This window comes from Pagrus major, chromosome 23 (genome assembly GCF_040436345.1).
Source record: "Pagrus major chromosome 23, Pma_NU_1.0".
In the NCBI taxonomy this organism is placed as follows: Eukaryota; Metazoa; Chordata; class Actinopteri; order Spariformes; family Sparidae; genus Pagrus; species Pagrus major.
The window spans coordinates 2,244,540-2,272,110 of record NC_133237.1 but is presented as its reverse complement, the minus strand read 5'-3'; the positions used below and the strand labels follow the sequence as shown (position 1 = coordinate 2,272,110).

At 40.0% G+C, this 27,571-nt stretch overlaps 1 protein-coding gene across 2 annotated transcripts; it reads left to right on the top strand.

Annotated features, from left to right (window-relative positions):
- Positions 1-66: 66 nt before the first annotated feature.
- wipi1 (WD repeat domain, phosphoinositide interacting 1) lies at positions 67-25,972 on the top strand. 2 transcript variants are annotated; one of them, XM_073494119.1, is made up of 13 exons: positions 67-413; positions 4,930-5,012; positions 8,359-8,525; positions 9,974-10,070; positions 12,056-12,153; positions 15,717-15,809; positions 16,882-16,952; positions 17,306-17,413; positions 18,530-18,694; positions 18,894-19,001; positions 19,947-20,083; positions 20,582-20,682; positions 25,151-25,972. In XM_073494119.1, the coding sequence occupies exons 1-13, from the start codon at positions 325-327 to the stop codon at positions 25,199-25,201; spliced, it is 1,368 nt and encodes a 455-aa protein (XP_073350220.1). In that variant the 5' UTR covers positions 67-324; the 3' UTR covers positions 25,202-25,972. The 2 variants fall into 2 exon arrangements, with proteins under 2 accessions (XP_073350220.1, XP_073350219.1); XM_073494118.1 differs by having other exon boundaries at positions 8,356-8,525.
- Positions 25,973-27,571: the final 1,599 nt, after the last annotated feature.

Here is a 27,571-nt window from a genome sequence, read left to right as displayed (position 1 = left end):
CAACATGGTTTCACTACGAACCAATTGGAAGAGGCGGACAGGCGACGTAACGCCGTCAGCTGTTCTTGTTTTGCTTCTTTTCCCCTTCTTTTTCTCCAGGCTCCGGATAACCGTCCTCTAAAATAACGGCACTAAAACGGAATTTAAATTAATTTCCAGCGAGAAAACGGCTAGCTCTGCCTCGAGCGCTCACTTTACACATCACTCGGTCCACATTTCTCCCAAATTGGAGCCGTCTGCCGCCGACATCGAGCGAAGAGGTGCAGCCGATCCCAGGCCTCCAATCCAGGGCGGAGGGAGGGAAGGAGGTCGCTGGGAATCGGGATGGAGAGCGGAGAGGGTGCAGACGGGCCTGGCGGACCGGGCGGACCGGGGATCCGGTTTGGCTGCGCCTCTTTCAACCAAGACTCCACGTAAGCAAACAGATGAGTCAAAGACAGACCAGACTCATCCTGTTGATTTCTCCCTGAAATTAGACACATGCACACGGCTCTGCCTTCAACATATGAATTCAGACATTTCAAACAGGCCAGTGTTTGAAGGTAATTCAGTTGTTGCCAGATTAATGGAGCCAGCTCTTTCCCATATATGCTACACCCTGCCTTATGCTCAAACATACAGTTAAAGGGGCACTCCACCAATTTTACATATCGTCAGTTTACTGATGGGCAGTAGCATTCAGCCAGTCAAAGCAGCTGTAGCCCATAATGTCTTCTGTGGATCAGGAGAAGCTTCAGAAAGTTTGAGAAAATAACATGGATGATGTCATAGTCACGTGCTTGGGGTTACTTTGACTTTAAGACTACAAACTATAAACAGGTTGCAGTTGGGTTGGTGTTGCACTATGGGAAATGTAGGACCTAACAGACAACATACAAACCATGCCCTTGGAGTTAACAAGGCCTAATATTTTTGAACCAGACCCAAACTAGGGTCCTCTGGTTTTATGGAATTAGGTTTAGATTGTCACAGCTCCCCTGGGAGCTGCCCAGTGTAACCACAGTATCATTTGTTCCACTGGATCAGTAGGGTGTTCTCAGTGCCTTGCTCAATGGTAGTATCTACCAGTTGTTTCTAGGGCAGGGCTGCCCAAATGGGGCCTGCATGCCAAAGTTGGCCTGTCATAAGATTCAATTTGGCCTGCCAGATATTTCTAGCTAAACAAAATTTAAAAATGAATTTAAAAAAAGATAAAATAATTTTAAAACACAATTTTATTGTGTGAGGTTAAAAGGATCTCTAATTAATTATTATTTTATATAATCTAAGCAAGCTTGGGCACAGTGACACTTTGCACAGGAAGTCAATCAATTAAAGGATTCACTCCCCAGAAAAAAAGAAAAAAAAAAAGATTCAGTCATTATCTCCTCACCCCCATGCTGATGGAAAGTTGTGTGTCCACAAAACAGCGTCAAAAGAGCTTCACAGCAAAACAGTGTTGCAGCAACTGAAGTAGCTTTGGTTGTTTTTAAATGTAGAATAACAACAGAAAAAAAACCTTCGAAAAGCCAAAATCTTCATGTAGTTGCTATGCTAAAAGCTTTAATGGGCATCCTGTCTGAAGTGGGCAAGCTCGACCACATGGTGAGGGTGTAAATAATGTCTTTTCAAATAAATTTGGAATCTTTGGGCTGCTGGAGACTTGGAATACGCTGGATGAGCGTGGAGCCAATTATGGGTTTTTTTTCCCGCCCCCAGCTGCTTCATTTTTTTAGGAGAATGCTGCAACCCTGTTTGCTGTGAAGCTCCAGAAATGTTTTGTGGAGTACGAAACTACGGTGGCCAGCAGGTGCAAATCACAACAGCCAGTCAGAAAACACAACAGCAAGTCAGAAAACACAATGGCAAGTTGTTTTCTGACTTGCTGTTGTGATTTGCACCAGTCGGCCACCGTACGAAACCTTACCAGATTTTCCATCGGCATGGGGAGGAGTAAATGATCCATCCATTTCCATTTTTGGGTGAACTGTTCCTTTAAGGATCCCAGTACCATTTTGCACCATAACAATAAACTACAATGGGTGCCTGCTCTTAGCTTATGGCCCAACATTAAGATTCAGTTTTGCCCTCCAAGGGAAAAAGTTCCCTAGCAATTCATATTTCACAGAATATTTCACTGTGAACAACAAGTGCTGAGTACCGGTCTGCTTCAGAAAGTTGCTCAGGATTCAAACCCGTGACAGTCAAGCCACACCCCCCTTGTTAGGCAATAGTATGTACATACAGTCCATAAGGTAGCTTTATGTATAGTACGCTCCACTCATTGCACAATAAACAGGATGTCAGGCACAGACCTGCCAATAACACATTTAAGTGCTGAGTACTCCAAGATAAGAGCGTTATAGTGTGAAGGAAAGGCTTGCTGGTACTCAGTTGTATATGTCTGGGTATGTGCAAAGCTTCAGTGTTCAGACAACAGAAGAATGCAGACTCATGGTTTTTACACTTTGTCTCCAGAGATAATTACTTGTTCCCGCGGTATAATGTCACATTTCCGCACCCTAAATTGCAATCAACTCGTATTTACATAAAGGGAGAAGATCAGAGAGAAAGCTGCATATGCCACACAATCGGTTTGGTAGTGCTGTATATTTCTGAGGGGTTCTGCAGGTTTCCTCCTGCTCAGAAACAGGATGAAACAGAGCAGGAATGTACAGATCTCATGGAGGGGAATGAAGACACGGGTGGCCATTAAAAAAAATTGACTGGCGTAAAAGTGAACTGATGTCTCTCTCAAACAGGTTTAGCCGTCTGTCTGGACTGCAGTGTTAGTTGAAGCTGCACATACAGTGTTAGGCAAAATATAAGCTAACATGAGACGGGAAGTGACAGAAAGTTGGTTAGCGTGTTTGACAAGATAACTAATATAAAGTATTTAATGAGTGGTCCTGAGGGCTATGACAACAGGTACGTATTAACAAACATCACATGTATGTTATGAGGGCATCTGTGGCTCAGGAGGTAGAGCTGATCGTCCAGCAATCAGAAGGTCACTGGTTTGATTCCCTGGCTCTCCCAGTTGCATGTCAAAGTACCCTTGAGCAAAATACTGAACCCCAAATCGCTCCTGATGAGCAGGCTGGTACCTTGCATTGAAGCCTCTGCCATCAGCATATGAATGTGTGAGTGAATGTGACAAGTGTAAGGCACTTGGCAGTCAGTAGACAGGAGAAGCGTTAAAGAAGAGTCCATTTCTTCTGGTTTTTGTCATGTATTCTAAACCACTGAACATCCTTTTCTTAGAGGCTGTTTACCCCTGGCATTAACATGCTTTCATTGTCAGTTCTTTGACCTTAAACCTTATGTGGACAGGTTGGAGTCAAGGAAAGAGATAACTGAAGTATTTTTCATTATTAGAATAAGGGTCACATAAGGACACATCAGCCCCGATCATAAAGACAGTGAAGAGCACTTGACATGAATGATTGGAAATATGTTTTATTTTATCTGCTCAACACCACTTCAGATTGTGTTTGAAAGTTCATTTTAAGCCTTCGAAACAGTAGTTTGACAAAACAAATCTTAAAGGTGTACACCACCAATTTCATTTGGCAATGTCATAAAGGTAGGGGACCCAGAAGGGACAGATCAACAAATGAATGGTCAAAATCTGTGCACCAGTGACTGAGATATCCCGACTTTCAGTCCCTCTGTGGGTCAGGGTCCAAAAACACTACTCCTGCAGACCCATCTCCAATCTCCACATTCTCCTCTTTACCAGTGTCATTTGCAACTTTATTATCGACAGAAGTAGCTATATTAGTGAGAGTGGTTGTTATGCCTTATCATAGCAACGGTTTGTAAATCTGAGTCTTCTGGTTAGTTTTTGACTGACGAATACGGACTACTGCCACCTGGGGGTATGAAGAGTTATCTCCTCTCACACAGTTGGCTGTTGATTGTAGTCTTTGTGGTGTGATCAAGTACAGTTTTTTTGCAGAGACTTAGGTGACACGAGGAGACGCAAAAGTCAATCTTCATTGTCACTAGTTCTTTGATGATGTTTTGGTGTGTGTGAAAACTTCTCCCAAAAGTGAAAATTCAGTTATTTTTGACTCAACCCCTTGCTGATGGAAAGTCTGGTGAAGTTTCATAGTCCACCAAACATTTCTGGAGCTTTACAGCAAAACAGTGTTGCAGCATTCTCCTTAACAACCAAAGTAGATGGGGACTTGTTGTAAAAAAGTTAAACAGCAATTGAATTTTCTTTTTTTAAATAACTCCGTACAGCGCCATACAGCTCGTCTGGCTAAGTCTCCAGAAGCCAAAGAAGCCAAAGAAATTTCCCCCGACTTTCCATCAGCGTGGGGGTGAGTAAATAATGATAGAATTTCATATTTTGGGTGAACTTATACTTTAACAAAGCTCCTCTGGAGCTACAAAAGACATTATACAACTCATAGGCTGTGTGGTACTCCTTTACATCAGTAAACAGAACCTAATGTGTAACAACTGTGGAGTGCCTCTTTAACTGTCTATCATATGTACGTGTAGCTTTTAACTACATCCCAGGGTGTGATAGAGTTATTTATTACCTCTGATCACATGAAAGATATTCCATACTTAGGGCACTTGATAAGAACTCAACCATCCGTGAAGGCCTGTTACATGAAGTTGAAAGCCCCAGAAAAAAATGTTGGTTGTTTTTTGTCAAACCACTTTTATTTGTTGTGGGAGCTGTTTGACTTCAACTTCAGCTGATCACACTTCTTATGAGTGACATTGTTCACCTCTAGGGGGCTCCCTGCAGGAAGGACCTAGGAAAACAATGCTGTGATGTCGAAGTGAAGTCACCCAAATTTACTTTCCATCATATGATGGCAAATTTAAGCTGTATTTCAAGTTGGATGCTTTCCAGTTGTACTGACGGTATGTACTGTTTGTGTGTGTGTGTGTGTGTGTGTGTGTGATTGTGTGTGTGTGTTGTAGGTCACTGGCCTTGGGAACAAAGACTGGCTACAAGCTGTTTTCTCTGACCATGGTGGAAAAACTGGACTGTATCCATGAGAGTGGTCAGTATGAGCTCTGACTGCATGTTGCACCAGTGTGGGCTGAACATCCATCCACATGTAGTTAAAAATTACATTTCAGTGTAAGAGTTATTAAACACATGCTCATGATTTCTCTCGAAAACTGGCTAATCATACAACACGGTCCATTCCATGCTGGCACTGTTACAATGACAGTTCACTGAGCTTATCTCGTAATCTGCCTTCTTACCCATTGTATGATGGCAGCAGGGACTCCAGAATCATCCTCGTGTCCCTGATGGATCACTGAGTTTCATTCTTTTTAGTGCCAGACAGGATGAAAACCTTGTGAGCTGTTGTGGTTGATGTGTCCCGGACTAACCCCTCTGCTGTGGATGAGCTCACTTAAGGCCACATCATGTCTCCTCAGGTTTTCCATAAAAGGAACGCTGAGTTTGTGGAAGACAGACAAACACTGGTTCCACTTACCCACAGAACATAAGCTGTCTATTGTTCATACACAGGTTGAGCTCTTATTAAGGTTAAGAGTTAACTTTCCAACTGTTTGTTCCTCCTCAGTCTTTGACTACACAAGTGTAGCAAACTGATAATGCAATGGAAATAAATGATCTCCATGACAATACAAGATACCACTCCGAGTCACATTGTTTTAGTGAAATCAAATTATACCCATATAGTGATGAGTCAAAAGATACAGAGGTGTCATTAAAAGCTGCCAAAAGAAAACCACAAAAAAACAAACTTAACTGAGTGTTTAAATCTCAAAGTGTTCTGTAAAAGCCAGCTATGTAAGAGCATTCGGTAAGCATGTTTATAATTATGCATTAAAGTGCAAGGGAGTTGGATGTAGGGGTGTTTTGTCTTATTATTTTAACTTCAATAAAAGTGAGTGGAATGTAGCAGCCAAACCATATCTACCACTCATCATATCATACTGTCCTGTCTCTCCCATCCAACAGTATTTATGGCATTACAGTCCATTACAGTCTTGATAAATAATGTTCTTAATCAGTACTTATATGCTTATATGCACATAATTTGTCCATATATGCTTTAAGAATACACTAACAGTTTTAAATAAAAAAAAACCATTTTGTTCTGACTGTGTAAACCATCCATCTACAGCCATGCTAGCAGCCTAAGCTAAGTGCTTACCATAGCATTATTACAATAACAAGATTTTAGAAGGTATAATATTCACTGTGTTCACCATCTTAGTTTGATGTGTTTACAGGCAAAGATTTGCTAATCAGACATGTTGATGAAGGTATTCAGTCATCCAGGTCATGGATGACTAAGATCCTCATACAAGAGGCTTCTTCAGTTCTAACTAACTGGAGGGGAGTTGCAGGCTTTTAAACTCTGTGTGGGAGTGTCCTTACAGAGTCGTTAAGGACACGTGTGAGCTCTGAGTTTCAGAGTCGTTAGGGCTACTTGTGGGTCGTTAGCCCAACCGGCCTTCATGTGGGTTGCTACGGCTAGGTGAGGCCAGGTGTGAATGGTTGTTAAGCTGTCTGGGGAGGGAGCTCAGTACTGCATTGTAGGTGGGTGATAAGTAATGTCATCATATCCTGGTTCACTTCAAACCTACCAAAACGCTGAGGCAGAAACTTGTCCATCCTGAGGACAAAACACCCAGGCACAAGCAGAGTAATGTAATTTATGCTGTTCAGTGCAGCCAGGACTACACAGATTTGTACATTGGGGAGACAAAACAACCTCTCCATAAAAGAATGGCACAACAGAGGAGGGCCAACTCCTCAGGTCAAGACTCTGCTGTCCACTTACATCTGAAGGAGAAATATCATTCCTTTGAGGACAACAATGAAAACATCTTGGCCAGAGAAGACAGATGGTTTGAAAGAGGAGTAAAAGAATCCATCTATGTCATTACTTATCACCCACCTACAGTGCAGTACTGAGTTCCCTCCCCAGGCAGCTTAACAACCATTCACACCTGGCTCACCTAGCCGTAGCAACCTACATGAAGGCCGGTTGGCCCTAATGACTCTGAAACTCAGAGCTCACACGTGTCCTTAACGACTCTGTAAGGACACTCCCACACAGAGTTTAAAAGCCTGCAACTCCCCTCCAGTTAGTTAGAACTGAAGAAGTCTCTTGGATGAGCGGTGAAACGTCTTCAAGAAATTGAAACACGTCCAGTTGCCTATGATACAGCACTTAGACTTTGCTGTATTGGACAAATGACAATTTTGATGCGATCATGGCACTAGGTGACCAGTCAGAGGATCACCAAAATGATTACAATTCATTTTGAGGGGAACATGAATGACCCAGGCCAGAAGCATGGTTAACTAGAGTAGCACTATGCATACCTCTGCCAAGGCCCAAATGTCCTCTTTAATTCATTCTAGCCTAATCCAACATCAAAAAAAATATATTTAAATCCACTAGTTCCAGATTTTTATCAGGATCTGAATCAGAATCACTCATAGATACCAGCCACCTAATTATGCCTGACTTTTTGCATCAGGATCCATGCATTGTTCCCTGAGAAATGAATGAAAATGTTGAAATAATCCCTACCTCACAATGTTAAAGAAAGTGAGAAAACTTCACGGATCCGTCCCTTTATCCAGATATACCAGACATTTTACCCAGTTTCTGCTAAATCAGAGTATGACCTCACCAGAATCTAAACTCAGTATAATTATGATGTATGCATGTTGGCTCCATGAATAACTGGGTGAGGAAGGGAATTCTCTGTGCATGTAAACACAAGCAGTGATTAGCTCAGCTATGAGACCTTCAACAATTCTGCCACTCCACATCACAGCTCTCAATGGCTCATTTGGGGTTTTTTGTGACTGGTATTCTCAGACGAGGCCGAGCTTGCTGTAATTACACAGTGCTCATGGCTTTTTACAGCAGCCTCCCACGGCAATGAAGAAGAAGGGAGTTTCCTCAGAACAGGCATGTTTGGTCTGTAGTCTGCAGCGTCAGGTCTAGTCTGGTGTGCTGTATGATATAACCTGGAATAAATTGTGTTGGGAAGATTATCTGTGACAATTTAACTTTGTTGAACATTTGTATCATGGCCTGGTTCATTATTTAAGATGATTATGATTATAGGAATAATAAGGGACTATCTGTTGGGTTAATGTTGGATAATGCAAATGTGTTTTCTTGTGATTGAAGAGTTTATGTGTTACTTATTGCCTGATATACTGATATATCTGTAATAAACCAAAATCAGCTGTAGAGCCTGACTAATATATTGCTCGGCTGATATACAATAGGGTCAAATAGGGTTTATCTGCCTCTTGGCTGTACAGTAAGTCATAGTCTGGTTAAAGCGCTGTCCCTGTCTCTGCCTCTCTGTCTGCTCCCTGTTTTCCCCCAGCAGAGACTCCAGATGTCTACATCGTGGAGCGTCTGTTCTCTAGCAGTCTGGTAGTCGTGGTGAGCACCAACATGCCACAGCGCATGAACATCTACCACTTCAAGAAGGGCACGGAGATCTGCAACTACAGCTACCCCAACGACATCCTGGCTGTCAAGCTCAACAGACAGGTGAGGCACCCTGCTTAAGTATAACAGTGTATCCATATAATTCAGCACCTGCAGCAAGTAAGAAGTACTCACTCATATATACCAGCCACCTAAATATACCTGACTTTTTTGCCTTAATAATGCCTTATTCCCTGAGAAATTAAACTAAATGTTGAGAAACGCCCATCTCACAATGTTAAAGAAAGTGAGAATAAATTCCTGGATCTGTCCAAAAGTTAATGGGGTCTATTCTGGGCCGAGACCTGTCCTCCATCCAAGTTTCACGTAAATCCAACCAACCAACACGGGTGAAAACAAAACCTCCTTGGCAAAGATTATAAGAACGCACCAAAATACAGATGCCGCTATCATCCAGATTGTTAACCTGTGAAATTGAGACAGGTGAGATAAAGATAACTGTGGCGACAGAAAACTTCTCTGGCACCAGTGATGTAAAGACCCTTGCCTTTTTTATGGGTTCCTTGTTGGCAGGTAGTTTCAAAAACAGAAAAGTAAAATACTCATGTCATAGCCGATTATCATATTAAAGAAGTTATGACAACATCTCTGAATGACACCTATGTATGTTTGCTCTCCCAGAGAGACAAGTTCCAGCCCCTAATTCAGAATGATCTTCAATGTTTAATAGCTTTAAATCTTTTATTGTTTAAGATGGCCACCCTAACTTTGTGAGACCACCAAGAAGAAACCAAAGCTTGTTGTTGCTGGTGTGATGGCACTATTGAGTGCTATAACAAAATCAGTTAATCTGTAAATGCTTTTTGGGAGTATCTATCCACTGTTTTGAAATGATCCCTCAAATGTGCTCATCAAACACTTGTGACAAAGATATGTAAAGGAAGCAGGATATTTTACAGTTTAACAATTAACTTTGTCTAAAACTACTACAGTGCACTGAAACAGTAAACTTGACTCAGAATTTAATAATTATGAATTACCCCAAGCATCTTTTTCTGCATTATTATTTTACTTAACTTTTACGTTTTTTTATATCTCTGCATATCACACAACGTTGGAGCTGATGCGATATTATCTGTGATTGACCAATATCAGCCTATAATATCGGCCAACCAATATAACGTTTTTTCCTTTTTTCCATAATTTTGGCTTTTCCAACTAAATGTATAGGTTACAGGACAGTCTGTTTCATGTCACTCATATTGGACGGTGAAGGTGAGGAGGTAATGTGCTTTGTTACTGAAAGGACCTGTAAGCTCACTGTCATGACATAATAGGCAGCCTGTTAACAGAAATATGATCTCTGCATGTTCTGATGAAGTGAACAAGTGTTTCATGTCACTGGGAGCAGCAAGTGGAACTGCAGCTTTGAGTTTCTTTCATGGAATTGATTGTGAACAGTTGAGGTGTGGTTGTGATGTAAGCCACAGAGGCCAATGCTGATTGCATTATATCAGATAATAATAACCTGTAATGTTTGTGTCTTGCAGAGGCTTGTGGTGTGCCTTGAAGAGTCGATTTATATTCACAACATCAAAGACATGAAGCTGCTCAAGACTCTTCTCAACACTCCGTCCAACCCCTCAGGTAAGAGACGGGAACTGGCCATTAACACATGGCTGGTATTAAACCAGCAAAAATTAATATTTTTGTTAACTGACTCAACTCGCTCTTTTTTCTTTCTCCATTGTGAATTGTACCTGGTACTTTTTTTGGTATCACATTTTGGTATCAGTCGTCATTTTAGCGACACAGGACATCTGCCATTTTTTATTCCCAAGCTACAACCATCAATAGCAACTTTGGGGTTGGGGAAATCACAGAATTACAATACATCACAATATCTGTCCACTGAAGAAGACAAAAAAACCCTAAAAGGCAAAGTGCAGGAATTATGTATTTATTCAGTGCATTGTGATGTCAGTTTCACAGAATTTGACATAAACTGAGATGGTGCAAGTGTATTGATTATTGTATTCCCATAGTAAGTGTTGTGATATATTGCCATATTGATATTTTGTCCCACCCTTAATAGCAATCTTTTATTCATTCAACCCAGATTTTTAAAGAATGCAGTCCGCTGCGGTCAATTAACAAAGTGCAGATGTAACAACAACACCATCCCTGCAATACCTAAAGCGAGTTAAGTCGAGTGGAGCTGTACCCTACAGTGGAAAATGACTTCTGGGGTCATACAGGGCTAATATATAGTGATGGCGTACCGTTTATAATGAGAACAGAAGTGGCAGACCATTTATAAAGAGAAAAGCAGTGGCGTTCCATTTATAAACAGAGAAGCAGTGGCGTACCATTTATAAAGAGAAAAGCAGTGGCGTACCATTTATAAAGAAAGCAGCAGTGGCGTAACATTTATAAAGAGAACAGCAGGGGTGTACCATTTATAAAGAGAACAGCAGTGGTGTACCATTTATAAAGAGAACAGCAGGGGTGTACCATTTATAAAGAGAACAGCAGGGGTGTACCATTTATAAAGAGAACAGCAGGGGTGTACCATTTATAAAGAGAACAGCAGTGGTGTACCATTTATAAAGAGAACAGCAGTGGTGTACCATTTATAAAGAGAACAGCAATGGTGTACCATTTATAAACAGAGAAGCAGGGGTGTACCATTTATAAAGAGAACAGCAGTGGTGTACCATTTATAAAGAGAACAGCAGTGGTGTACCATTTATAAAGAGAACAGCAGTGGTGTACCATTTATAAACAGAGAAGCAGGGGTGTACCATTTATAAAGAGAACAGCAGTGGTGTACCATTTATAAAGAGAACAGCAGTGGTGTACCATTTATAAAGAGAACAGCAGTGGTGTACCATTTATAAACAGAGAAGCAGGGGTGTACCATTTATAAAGAGAACAGCAGTGGTGTACCATTTATAAAGAGAACAGCAGTGGTGTACCATTTATAAACAGAACAGCAGTGGTGTACCATTTATAAAGAGAACAGCAGGGGTGTACCATTTATAAAGAGAACAGCAGTGGTGTACCATTTATAAAGAGAACAGCAGTGGTGTACCATTTATAAAGAGAACAGCAGTGGTGTACCATTTATAAAGAGAACAGCAGTGGTGTACCATTTATAAAGAGAACAGCAGTGGTGTACCATTTATAAAGAGAACAGCAGTGGCAAACCAATAACAAAGTGTAGCATAACATTCATTGTACGTCACCAGTGGTTGATGAGGGTCTAAGGACAGAGGATGTCGTTCACTGTACAGATTGTAAAGCCCATTGAGGCAATGTGATTGTGATTTTGGGCTATATAAATAAATTAGAATTGATTTTGATTTGATTTACTAAAGTTGAATTTCATCAGCCACATGACTTTTGTGTTCTTTCACTTGGAGCCTGATAATCATATAGACTCACAACCCTAACCTGTCTGTAAAATTATGAATCCATCCCTGAGTCCAACTTCACGTTTCACTTGTTTGGAGTGGTGTAGCAGTCTTAGTCCCCTGTCCATAAATTGATGGTTGAGTTTCCTGGCTGACAGTGCTATGAGCCACTATTCAGGGTAAAATTGACTCTTTCTCCTTACTCTCCTCTTGCAGGTCTCTGTGCTCTTTCTATCAACCATTCCAACTCCTACCTGGCGTACCCCGGCAGTGCCACCATTGGGGAGATCATAGTGTATGATGCCAACAGTTTGGTAAGAGAACAGGTCATTACAGAACACGTCAAATAGCATATAATATCTGTCATCCTCTCTCTCCCTCGCTCCATCTTTTATTGCAGTTACATTGTTTAATGTATCTGAAGTGTCTGTTAGCCTGGCACATACAGTAGGATCCGATACATATAATGTATCAATAAACTCTCTTGGTATTGTCTTAAGGCAAGACAAATAACACTTTTTACTTTTTATGCCAATATAGTGTCTCACTCTTTCACAGTACTGACATAAAAAAAAGCTCCAAACATACACTATTTCACAAAATATTTTTGCTATAACACAATCCGAAAACAATCTTAGATTTTGAAGAAACATTGTTACAATCACGTTACGGCTTCAACGATTAATCAATTTATCGATTATCTGTCAGCTTTTAAATTACTCTGCAACCACCTAATCAATTCATCATTTTGAGTACATTTAAAAAAAAAAAATAGTCAAAATTCTCTGATTCAGGCTTCTTAAGTATGAATACTTACTGATTTCTTTACTCATCTATGACAGTAAACTGAATATCTCTGGGTTGTGGACAAAACAAGACATTTGATGAGGTCATCTTGGGTTCTAGGAAACACAGAATACACACAATATATAAATTAGTTGTTTGGTCTAAAAAGGTAAATATATATATATGTATATATTTACCTTTTTAAACCAAACAACTAATTGATTAAGATAAATCAACAATGAAAATAATCATTAGTTGCAGCCAAAATGACAAACTTATCTTAAAACTTATCTCATCAAAACAAACAATTAAAACAGTTAAAAGTACTCATTGACTCATTGAGACACAGTATCATTTGGGATGAGATGAGTTGAAGTATCATAATCTGAGTTGTTCCATTTTCCATTCACCAATTTTATTGTATTTATAGTTACATATAGTTATATAGGTTTACATTGTTTTAGATGTTGGTTTTTTAGTTGCATGCAGTTTAATTTTGCGTATTATGTTATACATAATTAACATGTAGTTTTACATATGGTTTAATATCGTTTGGTTTTACTTGCCGTTTCACATATAATACAGTTCATTTTTACATTAAGGTTAATGTATAGGTTACATATACACTGTGTGCACAATTATTAGGCAAGTCAGTATTTTGACCATATCATCATTATTATGCATACTTTCCAACTCCAAGCTGTATAAACTGGAATGCTTATTGGATTTAAGCATATCAGGTGGTGTGGATTTGTGTAATGAGGGAGGGTGTGGCCTAAGGAGATCAACACCCTATATCAAGGTGTGCATAATTATTACGCAGCTTCTTTTCCTTGGGCAAAATGGGCCAAAAAAGAGATTTAACTGACTCTGAAAAGTCAAACATCGTAAAAACTCTGTCAGAGGGATGCAGCACTCTTGAAATTGCTAAGATATTGGGGCATGATCACAGAACCATCAAACGTTTTGTTGCAAATAGTCAACAGGGTCGCAAGAAATGTGTTGAGAAAAAAAGACGCAAATTAACTGCCAAAGATTTGAGAAACGTGAAGCTACCAGGAACCCATTATCCTCCAGTGCTGTCATATTCCAGAACTGCAACCTACCTGGAGTGCCCAGAAGTACAAGGTGTTCAGTGCTCAGAGACATGGCCATGGTAAGGAAGGCTGAAATCCGACCACCACATAAGTTGAAACGTCAAGGCTGGGCCAAGAAATATCTGAAGACAGATTTTATGGACTGATGAGATGAGAGTGACTCTTGACGGACCAGATGGATGGGCCCCTGGCTGGATCAGTAACGGGCACAGAGCTCCACTTCGAATCGGACGCCAGCAAGGTGGAGGTGGGGTACTGGTATGGGCTGGTATTATTAAAGATGAGCTAGTTGGACCTTTTCAGGTTGAAGATGGACTCAAACTCATCTCCCAAACCTACTGACAGTTTTTAGGAGACACTTTCTTCAAGCAGTGGTACTGGAAAAAGTCTGCATCTTTCAAGAAGACCATGATTTTTATGCAGGACAATGCTCCATCGCATGCATCGAAGGTACTCCACTGCGTGGCTAGCCAGTGAAGGCCTTAAAGATGAAACCTGACCTAAACCCTATTGAGAACTTGCGGTCCCTTCTTAAACAGTCGATTTACAGTGAAGGACAACAGTACACCTCCCTGAACAGTGTCTGGGAGGCTGTGGTTGCTGCTGCACAACCAGTTGATCATCAACAGATCGTCAACAGATCAAGAAACTGACAGACTGACAGAACATGAATGGAAGGCGTATGACTGTTATTGATAAGAAGGGTGGATATATTGATCACCGATTTTTTTTTTTTTGAAACGTTTTTCATTTAGTTGCATAATAATTCTGCACACTAATAGTTGCAATAATTGTGTACACATAGATATTTTCCTAAGAAAGCCAAATCCTCACTTGCTGACGTATGCAGTATGCCGTTATGGAAGAGTTAAGTTGTAGGTGAGTTCTAGTTATTTAATTTAAAAGGTTGTAATAAACTGTTCTCCTCTTTTTAAATAGAAAAACAGTGGGTCAAAACTCTTTCAACACTTGTTTACACTTTTAAATTGAAGGTCTCACACCTGAAACTGAACTTGTTACCTAAACATAAATGAAAATGGGGACGCAGTGTGATACTTTCTGAAGAAGTTTTATCTCAGGTCAACTTCTCCTGTCTCCTCCTGTTTTCTCATACTTGTTTATCTGCAGCTCTGATGGCACCTTCCCTGCTGTCTTTTTGGACTACACCTTAGACTTCAACATATTTTTTTTAAATCTGAAGCCTTTTTATTCTTGGGAATGATGCCATTTTGTAAGATGTTTAAGAACTGATGCTGTGGTTTCAGGGTTTCAGGATCAGTGAGCTGGAAGGAGGATTAGAGATTTGGTGGCACTACTGAGCACATCCCAAGGAGGGTATCTTTGAGCTAGACATGTGACTCAGGTGGGAAGGGACTTATTTGGACATTGAGTAGCTGTGATACTATGGAGTAGGACATGCAATACCAGGAAAGGTTAATCTTTCATAACAATCTTTTCTTTGTATACAGAAGTGTTAAATTTCTCAGTCTGTTCCAGTGTGTGTTGTTTTCTCACAGCAACCAGCTCTTATTGTTCCTCCACTGCCAGGTGAAACCGTGTCATGTTTTTGATTTACTCGGATTCAGACTACCTCAGGTTACTTATCATTCCTGGAAATGTATTAGCTGATCTCTGCCACATGCTGGCAGTTCATGTGAACTCAGCTAGACAGAGAACACATCCCTCCAGTCTGTTGCTTCACACAGCACAGCAAGTTTTACTTGTCTTTGTCATGACTCAGTTTTTAAACTGCTTAGAATAAGAAAAAAAAGATTTAAATTAGCAGCCTTTAAAACAAACACAATACTTGTTGTAGATATGTTAATTATTGGGATATTTAGAGCTTCTAGATTTTTTCGATCACCTTGTTTTAATTTGATTCCTCTTCATGGTGATGTATATACCACAGCTAGTCTTAATGACACGACCATTATATCAGTGTGGATTAACACTCTTTCTCCCTGTGTCCTGTATTGTCCTCTTCCTTGTTTCAGAACACAGTAACCATGATCCCGGCTCATGACAGTCCTCTGGCAGCTCTCACCTTCAACTCCTCGGCCACCAAACTGGCCAGCGCCTCAGAGAGGGTACGACATGCAGTGCATTTAGTTAGTCCCAGAGAGACCATCTGTCCATCCAACTCTTCCTGTGATGGATGTTCATGGTCCTCAGAGGATGATTCCCTGTTATTGTGATGACTTCTTAACATTTTCCTTTTACAGCACCATCAGACCATAGATTTTCTTGAACCAGCACTTTCAACCATTGCAAGAGAGTTCAAAAGCTAAGGTTGAATCTCCAGTCAGTTTACTCTGCATTTTCAAGTTCCCCATAAGATTCATTCTTTTCCTCCAGTGCCACCTCCACCAGGCCTTACATTCACCTTTACCAGGGAAATTCCATATTCTAATAGGCAGATTACCATGAAACGTGCACTTTTTCATTCATCTCCATCTTTAAAAGTTTAACAGTTCACCCAAAAATGAAAATTCAGTCATTATCTACTCACCCCATGCTGCTTGAAAGTAAGGTGAAGTTGTGTAGTCCACAAAACATTTATGGGGCTTCACAGAAAAAAACCCAATAAAATAAAATGGCACCATACAGCTTGTGTGGCGTCATCCAAGTCTCCAGACGTCCAGAGATCCCAAAATATTATTCACTCTTTTATTTAGGCTGAAATCATCAATGTAGCTGCCAGGCTAAAGGCATTAGCATGCACCCCATCTGAAGTGGGTGCACAAACTCAACCACACATCACATTCTTGCTCCCAAGTGAATTCATCCTTTCTTTCCTCTAGTCACCTTGACGTCAGACTTTTCACCTTTAGCCAAACTACTTCTATGGCTCTGTTAGTAATAAGAAAATCATCAGTACATTGTTTCTGTCAAAGCTTTTCTATTATTGGATACAAGAGCGTTGTAGTCTCACATGCTGATAGCAGGGCTTTAGATTTGTATACATTACATGAAAGACTATAAATGGACAGATGCTGAAGATCGTCAGGAGGGAAGAACAGCTGCTCTACACCACCAAGTTCCTAACATTTATTATTTATTTATCTATTTTTTTGGATGTCAAGGAAGCATTTGCTAGAAAACATGTCACTGTGGTAAGCCATTGTAAAGCTAGCACCTCACTGGCTGTTGTCTCTACAGGGCACCGTCATCCGAGTGTTCTCCATTCCTGAGGGCCTGCGTCTGTTTGAGTTCCGCAGAGGCATGAAGAGGTCAGAGTTCATATTAGATCTGCACTGCAACATAAGGATAGACAGTGTCCAACATGTGAGCACAGCTAATGATATAAACCTCACTAAAGAACCTAGAAAATGATTCAAATGATGCATCAAATAAATATGGAGTCATTCTTGCAGCGCTGTTCTGCAGGAACATTGACATGAATTCACTGGAGAATGTATTACATCACTGATTTATAGTTATTACAGTCACACTTAATCTGTGTTGGCTTAGATACTCAAGACTAGACTGATGAAGTCAGAGGTTTCAGCTAATAGGCTACTAATAGTCCAAGTTAATCGTGCACTTTAAATGATTGATTATTATTATTTATGTCTGTCTGTAGGTACGTCAATATAAGCTCTTTATCCTTCAGCCATGATGGCCAGTTCCTCTGTGCATCCAGCAACACAGAGACGGTGCATATCTTTAAACTGGAGCAAGTGGGACCAAGGTACGCACACACACACACACACACACACACACACACACACACACACACACACACACACACACACACACACACACACACACACACACACACACACACAATGTAAACACAACAAGATAATATAACTGTGTTGCAAGGACCTGTACACCCACCCGTGTAAATCAAGTTGTAGGATGAACGTGTTCTAAAGCAGGGGTTCTCAAACTCTCAGCAACTTGTAAGATATGGCCAAAATGAACTAACATGAACCGTTTTGTACCACAAGAGGCGGTAGTCCGTTAGCCCACGTAGATTTATATAGAAGAATCAGATACCAGATGCAACGCTTTTCTCAGTTTATTGGAAGTTTTACAAATATAAAACCTCCATGGATTACAGATGTCTCTTTTATAATGGTGGTTTATAATGCTTTTTGGGCCGCAGAGGAATTTTTTTGCTGCTAAACTGTGAGTGGCCACCAGGCCAGATTGGAAGCAAGCCTGAGTGGCACCCTCAGCAGCCTGGTTAGCCCCTGTAGTGTCAGCTGGCAGATTTATGCCATTTGTTTACAAGCTTTCTTGGCTTTTAGTGTAAGAAATGAACAAAATAAACTCACGAAATATCAAGAAATTAAATACTCTTTTAAAAACTCTCTGTTTTCCTTACTAAACATGAAAATAAACTGTACACGGTTCAAGTTAATACAAGTTTCTGTCTTTGTGTTTGTTTGTGTCAGTTTGTGTCAGGCACATAGCAGAATTGAACCCAAAAGCACGACACAAAAACAGTCAGATGCAGGAAAGTTCAGTTTACTGAGTCTCAAGAAAACAGGCAAGGTTCAAACCAGTTAATCAGTCCAATCAAGCAAACAAATCCGACAAGGAGCAGGCAGGTAGACAAGAGTCTGTAATAGCTAGCAAAGAGCAGCGGTTGATGGTTACTCTGGTGATATGCTGCCCCCTGTCTCTCTGACGGAAAGAAGAAAAAATAAGGTAGTTCGTAACAGGATTCAAACACTTTAATTTGACTTTTTTTTATTTATGTGAATTCTTGAGCACATTCAGATATAAAAAAAATAATTAACTGTAATTTGACACCACCAATGGCTTTTCTAAAGAATGCTTGTGACCCTGTCTTTAGTGGAGGGGATGAGGCTGCCACCTGGACAGCCTACGTGGGGAAGATGTTCTCAGCAGCCAGCAGCTACTTCCCTGCTCAGGTATCGGGCATGATGAGCCAGGACCGGGCCTTTGCCACTGTTCACCTCCTCACATCTGGCCAGAGGAACGTCTGCACCCTGGCTATGTGAGCATCTCTGTGCTCTTTACATTACACCCATTTATTCTGTGTATGTCTTCTTGTAAGTGGATCCTTTACTGAAACAGTTGTGTTTTAATACCTTGAGGGAGAGGAGAGATTTTGACCTGTTTGAGCCTCTCTTGGCTGGGTTGAATGGCTGTGATTGTTCCTAAACATGAAATGGATACTCATTGTGATTTTTCAGGATCCAGAAGCTTCCACGACTGCTGGTGGCCACAGCAGACGGCCAGCTGTTCATCTATAACATAGATCCACTGGATGGAGGAGAGTGCATGTTGGCCCACAAGCACAGGTGAGGTTGCAGTTGACTTCAGAGTGATAGGCAGGCTTGGGGAGTAAAGGAAGACATGCAACTGAATTTCATGATGAGGATACAAAAAGAAAGGTAACTGTATTCAGTTACGGTTACAGAAAAAATATTTAGTAAAGATGGGGTTTTCTAACAGGATTACAATTTCAAAATAAAGAATGATATACTAGTCTGTAACCATGCACATGTGAACACATGACAACACTTCACAAGTCTCACACAGCATCACTCTGGTCTCGAGTGAAACTGAATGCACAATTAAGATTAAAGGAGGCATTTTTATTAAAAATTCTTTTCTAGGCTTCATTTGTATCCAAAAGTAAGGGAAAGTAATCAGGTTACATTACTTTGATATTGTTATATTTGGATTAGGTTGCTGACTAAATTTTTAAACAGGTAAGTAGTCACTGTATCAGAATACATTTTTAAAGTAACCGTCCTGACACTGGTGGGTGGATGTTGAGCATTAGGTTTAACAGGATGAAGGGAGGAGAAAGCCCTGCAGTCTGATTCAACCTGTTCATTCATAAAGCGGGGTTTCAACACATACTGCCTTTTTAAAGATACATGAACAAATCCAAAGCTCTGTTTGCCCAAACAGCAGAATCTTTAGTTGAATAGAAGTAGGCCTAGTTTTTTACTTTCCAATAAAATAAGAAATCATGATTGATTGGCCCCATACCTGCTTTACAGTGTCTGTGGAACCAGCACAGCTTAAGGTGTTTTACATCTACATTAAACACTTGTGGGTAGAGCCTGAACATCATGATGTGTTAGAGGATGTGTTGTAAAAACTTGACTTCAACACAAAAATTCACAATGTTTGACAGCTGTGTGAAAAACTCAAGACAACAAACAGCAAGTGTAAAGTTGATTTCCTGTTTTTCCTCCTGTCCTCCTGCTTTCCTCTTTCTCCTCCTCTCTTAGACTTTTTGGGGTTGATGATGACCAGGGTGAAGAAACAGAGTCAGAAGGGTCAGAGGTCACAGGGCCACAGGCTTGTCCATCCTATGCTGCGACCGCTGCCTTGCCAGCCTCTGGTCCCGTCACTGCGACCCTCACTGGTTAGTAGACACGTTCTCCATCTGTGTGTAACATGGAGGGTTTTTCTGAATCCAAATGTCCCGACCTCACCGCTCCTGCAGACTGAACAGACTTTGTGGGCACATTTGCGGGAAGTCTGCAAGTGCTGAGGGCTGTCCAAATTCATCCAGTCCATAAGGGCCCTCAGGATGACTTTCAGCAGACTTCAAGAGAGTCCACTTGGGGTGTGGACTTCACCGGACTTCATTGCAATACAAACGTGACATGGTAGAACTTATGAATGTGAAAAACAATTACTTCATTAAAACATTACTTGAATCACTCAAGAGCATGTGAGCAACTGTCTTTTCCAACAGTGGAATTGGGTGTAGGGGGCTACGTGTGACAGCTTACTGAATTTTCCAGGTGTGTGGAGGTATGAAAGTGGACATGGTTTGAAGAGATCACGAAGTCTGTTTGTGTAAAGTAAAGATCAGAATCTAATCATTTGTTGGCCTCCTTCACCTGTTTCTGCCCAGGTTACTCTGAAGATGGTGGGGCAAAGAAGGGGGAAGTCATCCCGGAACACGAGTTCGCTGCAGGACCTGTGTGTCTGGACGACGAGAACGAGTTTCCTCCTGTGAGCATCCAGAAGTGCTAACTGTCAGCTATAGCTAGCTTCTCCTACAACAGGTCTAATTTAACAGAAAGACTGAGATTGCAGGCTTACTGACTCTCTGGCACAGTTAAAAAAAGATGACCACTTCCCTCAGTATCAACATTATTACATTATTATCAAATACCAGTCTTTGGACTTAACTGAGGACACAGCTGTCTGGGTGTAATCCACATTAGACATGATGATCATATTGGAGGAACATCAAGGTGTTTCTCATATGTAGTCTAATGTCATTGATTTAAATAGTCAACCAAATACTCAAAGGAGATGACAACACAACAACACCCATAAAATTCACAACCCCAAATAAGATTCATTCAGACATGCACCTCTTCACATTGATCTGATGGTAATTTGATATTGTGTCTGAACAAGCAACTGAGTCAGTTTTACATAAAAGTCACCTGAAGTGGTCAGATCTGTAACATTTCTGACTCAGTTTCAACACGGTTTAAGCCTGAGCCTAATCCCATCAGATTAAATGTACTAAAAGTAATCTTTAACTGGTTATGAAACAGTCTCAGTTTATTACTGATGCCTCTATATGACCTACATAAGCAAACCAGACCATCAGTGAGATGATTGGATATTTGTATATAGTTATTCTTAATGCCTGACACCGATCAGAGTCCAGTTTATATGGGTCATATAAATCATATATTTATTTACCTTTTATTTACCTTTTATGGCAGTGTGCTGAGGTAAGAAGCTGCTCTGTAGCCCTGTGGTGCGGCACTAAAGCAAAGTTTACTTTGCATCGCCATCATCATATTACAGTTATTAATCTTACATAGCCACCAATAGATACATTATCTCATCACTGTGCATCCTGCGAACAACTGTGTTTGAAAAACAAAAAAATATATTCAAAATAAGTTAATATTAAGGGCCCTTACTTATGCCCAACGCAAAGTGGTGCATAACGTGTCATTGTGTGTCAACGTGTCAACGTGTCAACGTGTAAGTGTCATTTCATGTCCAGCGCCCACTAGAGGTGTGGGCCTCACGATTCGATTACGATTCAGCCGTCTACGATTCGAATGCAAAACGATTCTCGATGCATCTCAGTGTATGGCATTCTCAGTGATCTCCATTACTGCACATGGCTACTTTTTCATCATTTAAATTCCCCTTTTATTCAGAAAGTCCTTCCAATAATCAGACTACAGCAGTCTATAAAATAAAAGCTACATCTTTTCAATATATGTACCACAGTACAAAAACAAGACAATTATCTATCTGCAGTGCCTTTCACATTTGTTGTGATCTACAAAATATTGTTTTCTCATAGCAGCTTTAAGATAAGGTATTTATTGACTCTGCTGCACACACCTCTCTCAGAGTTGGACAGCAAAAGTTGACAGCGCCTCCTCAGATCTTGGCTGATTAGCTGGGCTTGCTGTTATTATTTATGGCTGCAGATGTTAGCTGCAATTGAAAATGGTGATAAGTAATTGTTGTGAGGCAGAAGTCATGCTCAGCGTGGGTCTCATCCAGTTCGTAAGGTCCGACATGTGTCCCAAGATGTCCGTTTAAAAAGAATTTAAAAATATACATATATATATATATATACATATATATGTATATATGTATATGTATATATGTATATGTGTATGTATATATATATATATATATATATATATATATATATATATATATATATATATATATATATATATATATATACATAATAATATTTAGTAATATTATTATATTACATCCCTCCTACATAAGTAACGTTAGCGTAATGTCCGCCCACAATTCAAAGCATGGGAGCAACATCGCAACGTAATTTTATTGTCCAGCTGAGGCTGGACAATCAACAATCAACTCAAGCTGCAGATTCTCGATTATGCTCTGTCTCTGCATCGATGCAGAATCTTCCACATCCGCATCGCAATGCATCTTCTCATCGAGAAATTTCCACACCCCTGGCACCCACTTTGTGTAAAAACTTGCGCTCATCTGTTGGCAGGTTGGGCAGGTTGGTCTTAATGAGGTGTGGTCTGGCGCATTGATGGTGCATTGCTATATTTAGGCTGCAGAAAGTGATAAACCAAAAAGCTGGTCTAAAGTCAACAGCACACTATTTTTCCTGCTATTTAATGGGCGTATTATTCAGATAGTAAGATGTGCCGGACTAAATAAAAGACTAAATAGCTAAAGAGACCCTTTGTGCCGTACAGCTTACTAGGCCCAGATTATTCACCACCCTAAATTCAGTTGCACAATGGACTTAAGACCATTTACCACAGACTGTTTAAAGAGGACCCAAACTCTTCAGCAGCACAAGTAAAACATGTAGAGACAGATTAAATGCCTGTTGTGTTTTCTTTAAGTAGTACATACTTAAAGTACTTGTTATTTTACCTAATTATGTACAAAGAAAAATAAAATCAGTTATTAAACCAGGAAACACTGTGAATGAGCCAATTTTAAGTTGTTGAGGACAACCTCATACAACCACAATAATAATCCGATCAGCAGTCTCCTTCTCTATATATCTGAATTTCATTCAGCCGCATGAATGTGTTCATGAATATCCAGCAAAATGTTTTACATACAGAATGTGAGCAAAAAGAATGACGTCCATACTTAAAGGGATAGTTTAACCCAACATCAAAAATACATCATTTTCCTCTTAAGTGTATTTTTTGGTGCTTTGAGCACCACAGGCTGAGTGCCATTTAGTTCCATTATATTGGAGAGAAGGCAGACATCTCTATGGTCGATATATCCAAAACTCACACCAAAACAATCTAGATGGATAAATAGCACTACAGGTAAGAGGGAAAAATATGGATTTTAATTTTTTGGGGGAACAATAATTCTATACTGGTATTATAGTAAGCATTACACAATAATCACAATTAAAGAAATGATGTGAGTAAAGGAGGCAAGTGTCCCTCACAACTGTCATTAATTGAGCATTTACATAAGAGACACCTATGTCTGAATGACAAAAAACACTTTAACAGACAGATGAAGGCATCAATGTTACATATTCCATGTAGGAAAAGGGCATCATTTTGAGGCTGTGTAGAAATTCCAGTCATGTAGCACTCTGATTGTTTGCCATCTGCAGGAAAGAAAAGGCCTCCTGTGTGATCATGTAGATTTATCAGCCATTTTAAACACTTGGGTAACTACCTTACCTGATACCTTACCTTACCAATGAATACTGTGGGCTTTACCAGGTTATATATCCTTGTATTACTGGGAAATTCCGGTATTTTCAACCTGGGTTATGCTCTCATAAATGTGGCCCTCCCGTCTTTGGGCCCGCATGTTCTGATATCTTCAGGTTGGTGTTGTTCCTCGTACATCATGATTAATGTTGCTTCAGAACATCATTGCAACAATCACGTTGTCGAGATGTCATAGCTTTGCGACTCTGGGGTAAAAAGGCTGGAAGAATAAGCATAATGGAGACGTTATCCTGTCAAATGTGTTTTAGTTGTCAAAGGGTCTATTTTAACCCAAACAGTTGTTTCCTAAATCTAGCCAAATATGTTTGTTCCCTAAACCTAACCAAGTGTTCTTGTTCCCTAAACCTAACGAAATATTTTAGTTCCCTAAACCTAACCAAGTGTTCTTGTTCCCTAAACCTAACAAAATACTTGTATTCCCTAAAACTAAACAAGTGTTTTCCTTCCCTAAACCTAACAAAATATTTTAGTTTCCTAAACCTAACCAAGTGTCCTTGTTCCCCAAACCTAACCAAGGTTCCCTCAACCTGACCAAATACTACTTTGAGTGATTCCAATTAAATACAATGCAATTTAACTTCAAAATGTTCAAAATTTTCTTGCAGGGGAGCATTCCCAGGACCCCAAGACGGTCTGAGGTCAGCCCTCCATAGACTCACAAAATCCAGTGGGAAACACTGACATTTGCTCCCTAAACCTAACCAAACTGCAACAGAAAACTTGAAAAGATACGGAAAATAATAAGCGAACTTCGTATAAAAATAATAATAAACATTTTTAAATGTTACAAATGGGATGTGAATGCAGGTCTCCGGAGTGGGTCCTATACGTAACCCATCCAGCCATGTCGGCTGGCACCAAATGCGTTGTTGCTTCTTTGTTGATCCTGATGTTCCAGGAACAACACCAACACAGTTATATCAGATATCCCCTGTGGCTCCTGCTAACTTTACTCTCAACACCATCGTTTAGAGATTCAGAAAATGACAATTACGGCAAAAAATGTGCATAGGGGAAAATAGCAATGGCCTTCTAAAGCTTTCAAATTTCACTGGCCATTATAGCTGACAATGTTTGCTTGCAGAGTAAGCTGCTGCCTAACCATCGATTGAGTTGTGTGTTTTGTACCGGAATTTCCCTTTAACTGTGTACCAAAAACTGGGACGTATTTGACAAATCCTGTAGGCGAAACTAACGGGTCTATCCATGTGTTTTGATAGATTAATTGGTGCCGCGACGGGACTGGAGGTGGCCAGGCGAGGCGCTCATGAGTGGGTAGAAGGACAGATGGACTAACAGACAGACAGGCACTGGCAAGTGAGAGGAACAGCAAAACAAAAGTCTTTCAGGGTGCCAAGTTATTTTTTCAGTTCCAGAGAAAGTAACACCGATTAACATTCAATTGACGTGGGAAACAAAACACTGAGCAAGAAGTAGATGTCATGTAGTAATATCAGAGAACCACAATCTGGTCCTCATGTTACATAATGATTGTGTTAAAGGTACACTTCTGATTTTGTCACAGCACCAGTAGTACCTCTAAACTTCCTCTGAGCTCACTGTTGAGTTTCAAAACATCCACTGTGAACTGAGAGGACACTTCTGACCTTCTAGATGCTGTTGGCTACTTCTAAAAAAAAAAAATCAGGGAGTTTATCTTTAAGAAGTGTTTCGTGAAAATCCGAGGTGCATGCTGGAGCAGAAATATAACCGCAATCTCATAGCTTTATTACTTGACAAATATTTTATTAAGTTGCATTATTGTAGCAACATTTTTATTTTTCTCATTAATATCTTAGTTTATGTCCATGATAAGAATTGTATTGTTTTCATTTTTATTCTGTATTGTATTTTACTGCATTGACATGTATTAAATATTTCTGTGTATGCCTCCTGGATACATTCCAGGAGGTGTGTACGTACTGTATGTTTGTTTGTGCCTATTATCATTTGTAAAAGAGCAAAGTATTTTGCTAATTGCACAAGACCAAAACAACTGAAAGAAACAGAGAAATAAACCCATGAAGTGGAGTGAAAATGAAGCTATGCAAAGCAAAGAATTTGTCTTGTTTAATTTTATTTTCGGTTTTTCATTTTGCCATTGATAAAAAGCTTATAGATAGGCTTTTAATGATTGACACAGGTTGCTATGGGAGTTTATAGCTATATGTATATGAGAGGTCAGTTACAAGTTGAACACAGGTCAACATTTCACAACATTTACAGCCAGTAAGCGTATTCATAGGAGATAATAATGTTGCATAAGTTTGTTTAGCTGTCAGTACTCAGTGATCTATTCAATATTCTGATTGTTATAAGCTGTAATTGGCGAATCAAAAATGATGTGGAGTGTGGGTGGAGTGATCCCAGTTAGTAGAGAGTAGAGTTTAGTTGCGGGATCCTTTGTGTTTTTTCAAATTATTAACATGGAAATTTGCAACCTGAGCAAAGGCATCAATCCCAAAGCATTGTTACAGTGAAGCCAAGTCTGTTGCCACTGTAGGCCTATTTACTGTTAAGCTGTTTGGAGTATGTAGCTGTAAGATTATGGCTTCTTATCCTTTCAGCAGTACTTCCACCACTCTAAAGTCCATTAGCTCAACACTTCCATGGCTTACATGTTCTCATTTCTACTTCTTGCTTTCAACCGCAAACTATTATTTCATCAAACGTCATGACTCCATTGTGTAATCAAACCTGAAAAGACCACTGTACACAGCAAATATCACTGTTACCAGTTACTGGTCTGTAGCTGGTCTTTTCACTATGTATTTCTTTTATCAGCACTTTCTTCTGGTTGCTCCAAACATTACATAACTCAGTAGTTAGCAACACCATTATAACCAGCTGTAACATCACACCTAGAGGGACAATACAATGCTGAGGGACGAAAGGTATATGATCCCAGGGGAGAGAAAAGAAGAAGAAATGCAGAAGACAAACAATAGAAAAATATCTCTTGACAGTTAAACCCAAAAGGTAGAAGAAAGGACCACAGGTCTCTGTGTTGATGGGCAAATGTAAGAAACCACATAGTTTCAATTGCGTACAAGGATTTTTTTTTTTTCACCTAGATCACTGACGTAAATATCTAATATAGTGACATCTCAATTGTAATACAAAAAAGTTTATTTTTGGATTTTACAGGGATCTCAAAATATACAGCTGATTAAAAAAAGACACTGTGAGGAAACAAATCCATCACAAAATCTTGGGTCTTGTGAGTCAACAGGATCTAAGTTGAAGAAGTGAGAGGAAATAGTCAAAATGTAATTTTGAACTCAAAAGGGGCACTGTAGTAGAGAGTGGACAGACAAACATGAAAACATCTTTCATTTGACTGTCCTATCAGTCAGGACAGTTACTGACATGCTGACTGACTTTCATTGAAATTTCTTTTGCCCATTACACACCTCTTGTATGTTGGACTTGGGACTTTGGTTACATCATTACCAGTGAGTACACAGCAAACAGGTGGCATGTCAGTGCCATCTTGAATAGGATAGCAAAGATATGGTGTGGCACCGAGCCTCCCAGTGACCTCAATACAAGGAAGAGCAAACAGTAATTTTACAAACTTTATGATTCAGCCTCATGAGGGGGTACTTGGCTTGCCCCTTAGTTAGGAGAAAAGAGCATAA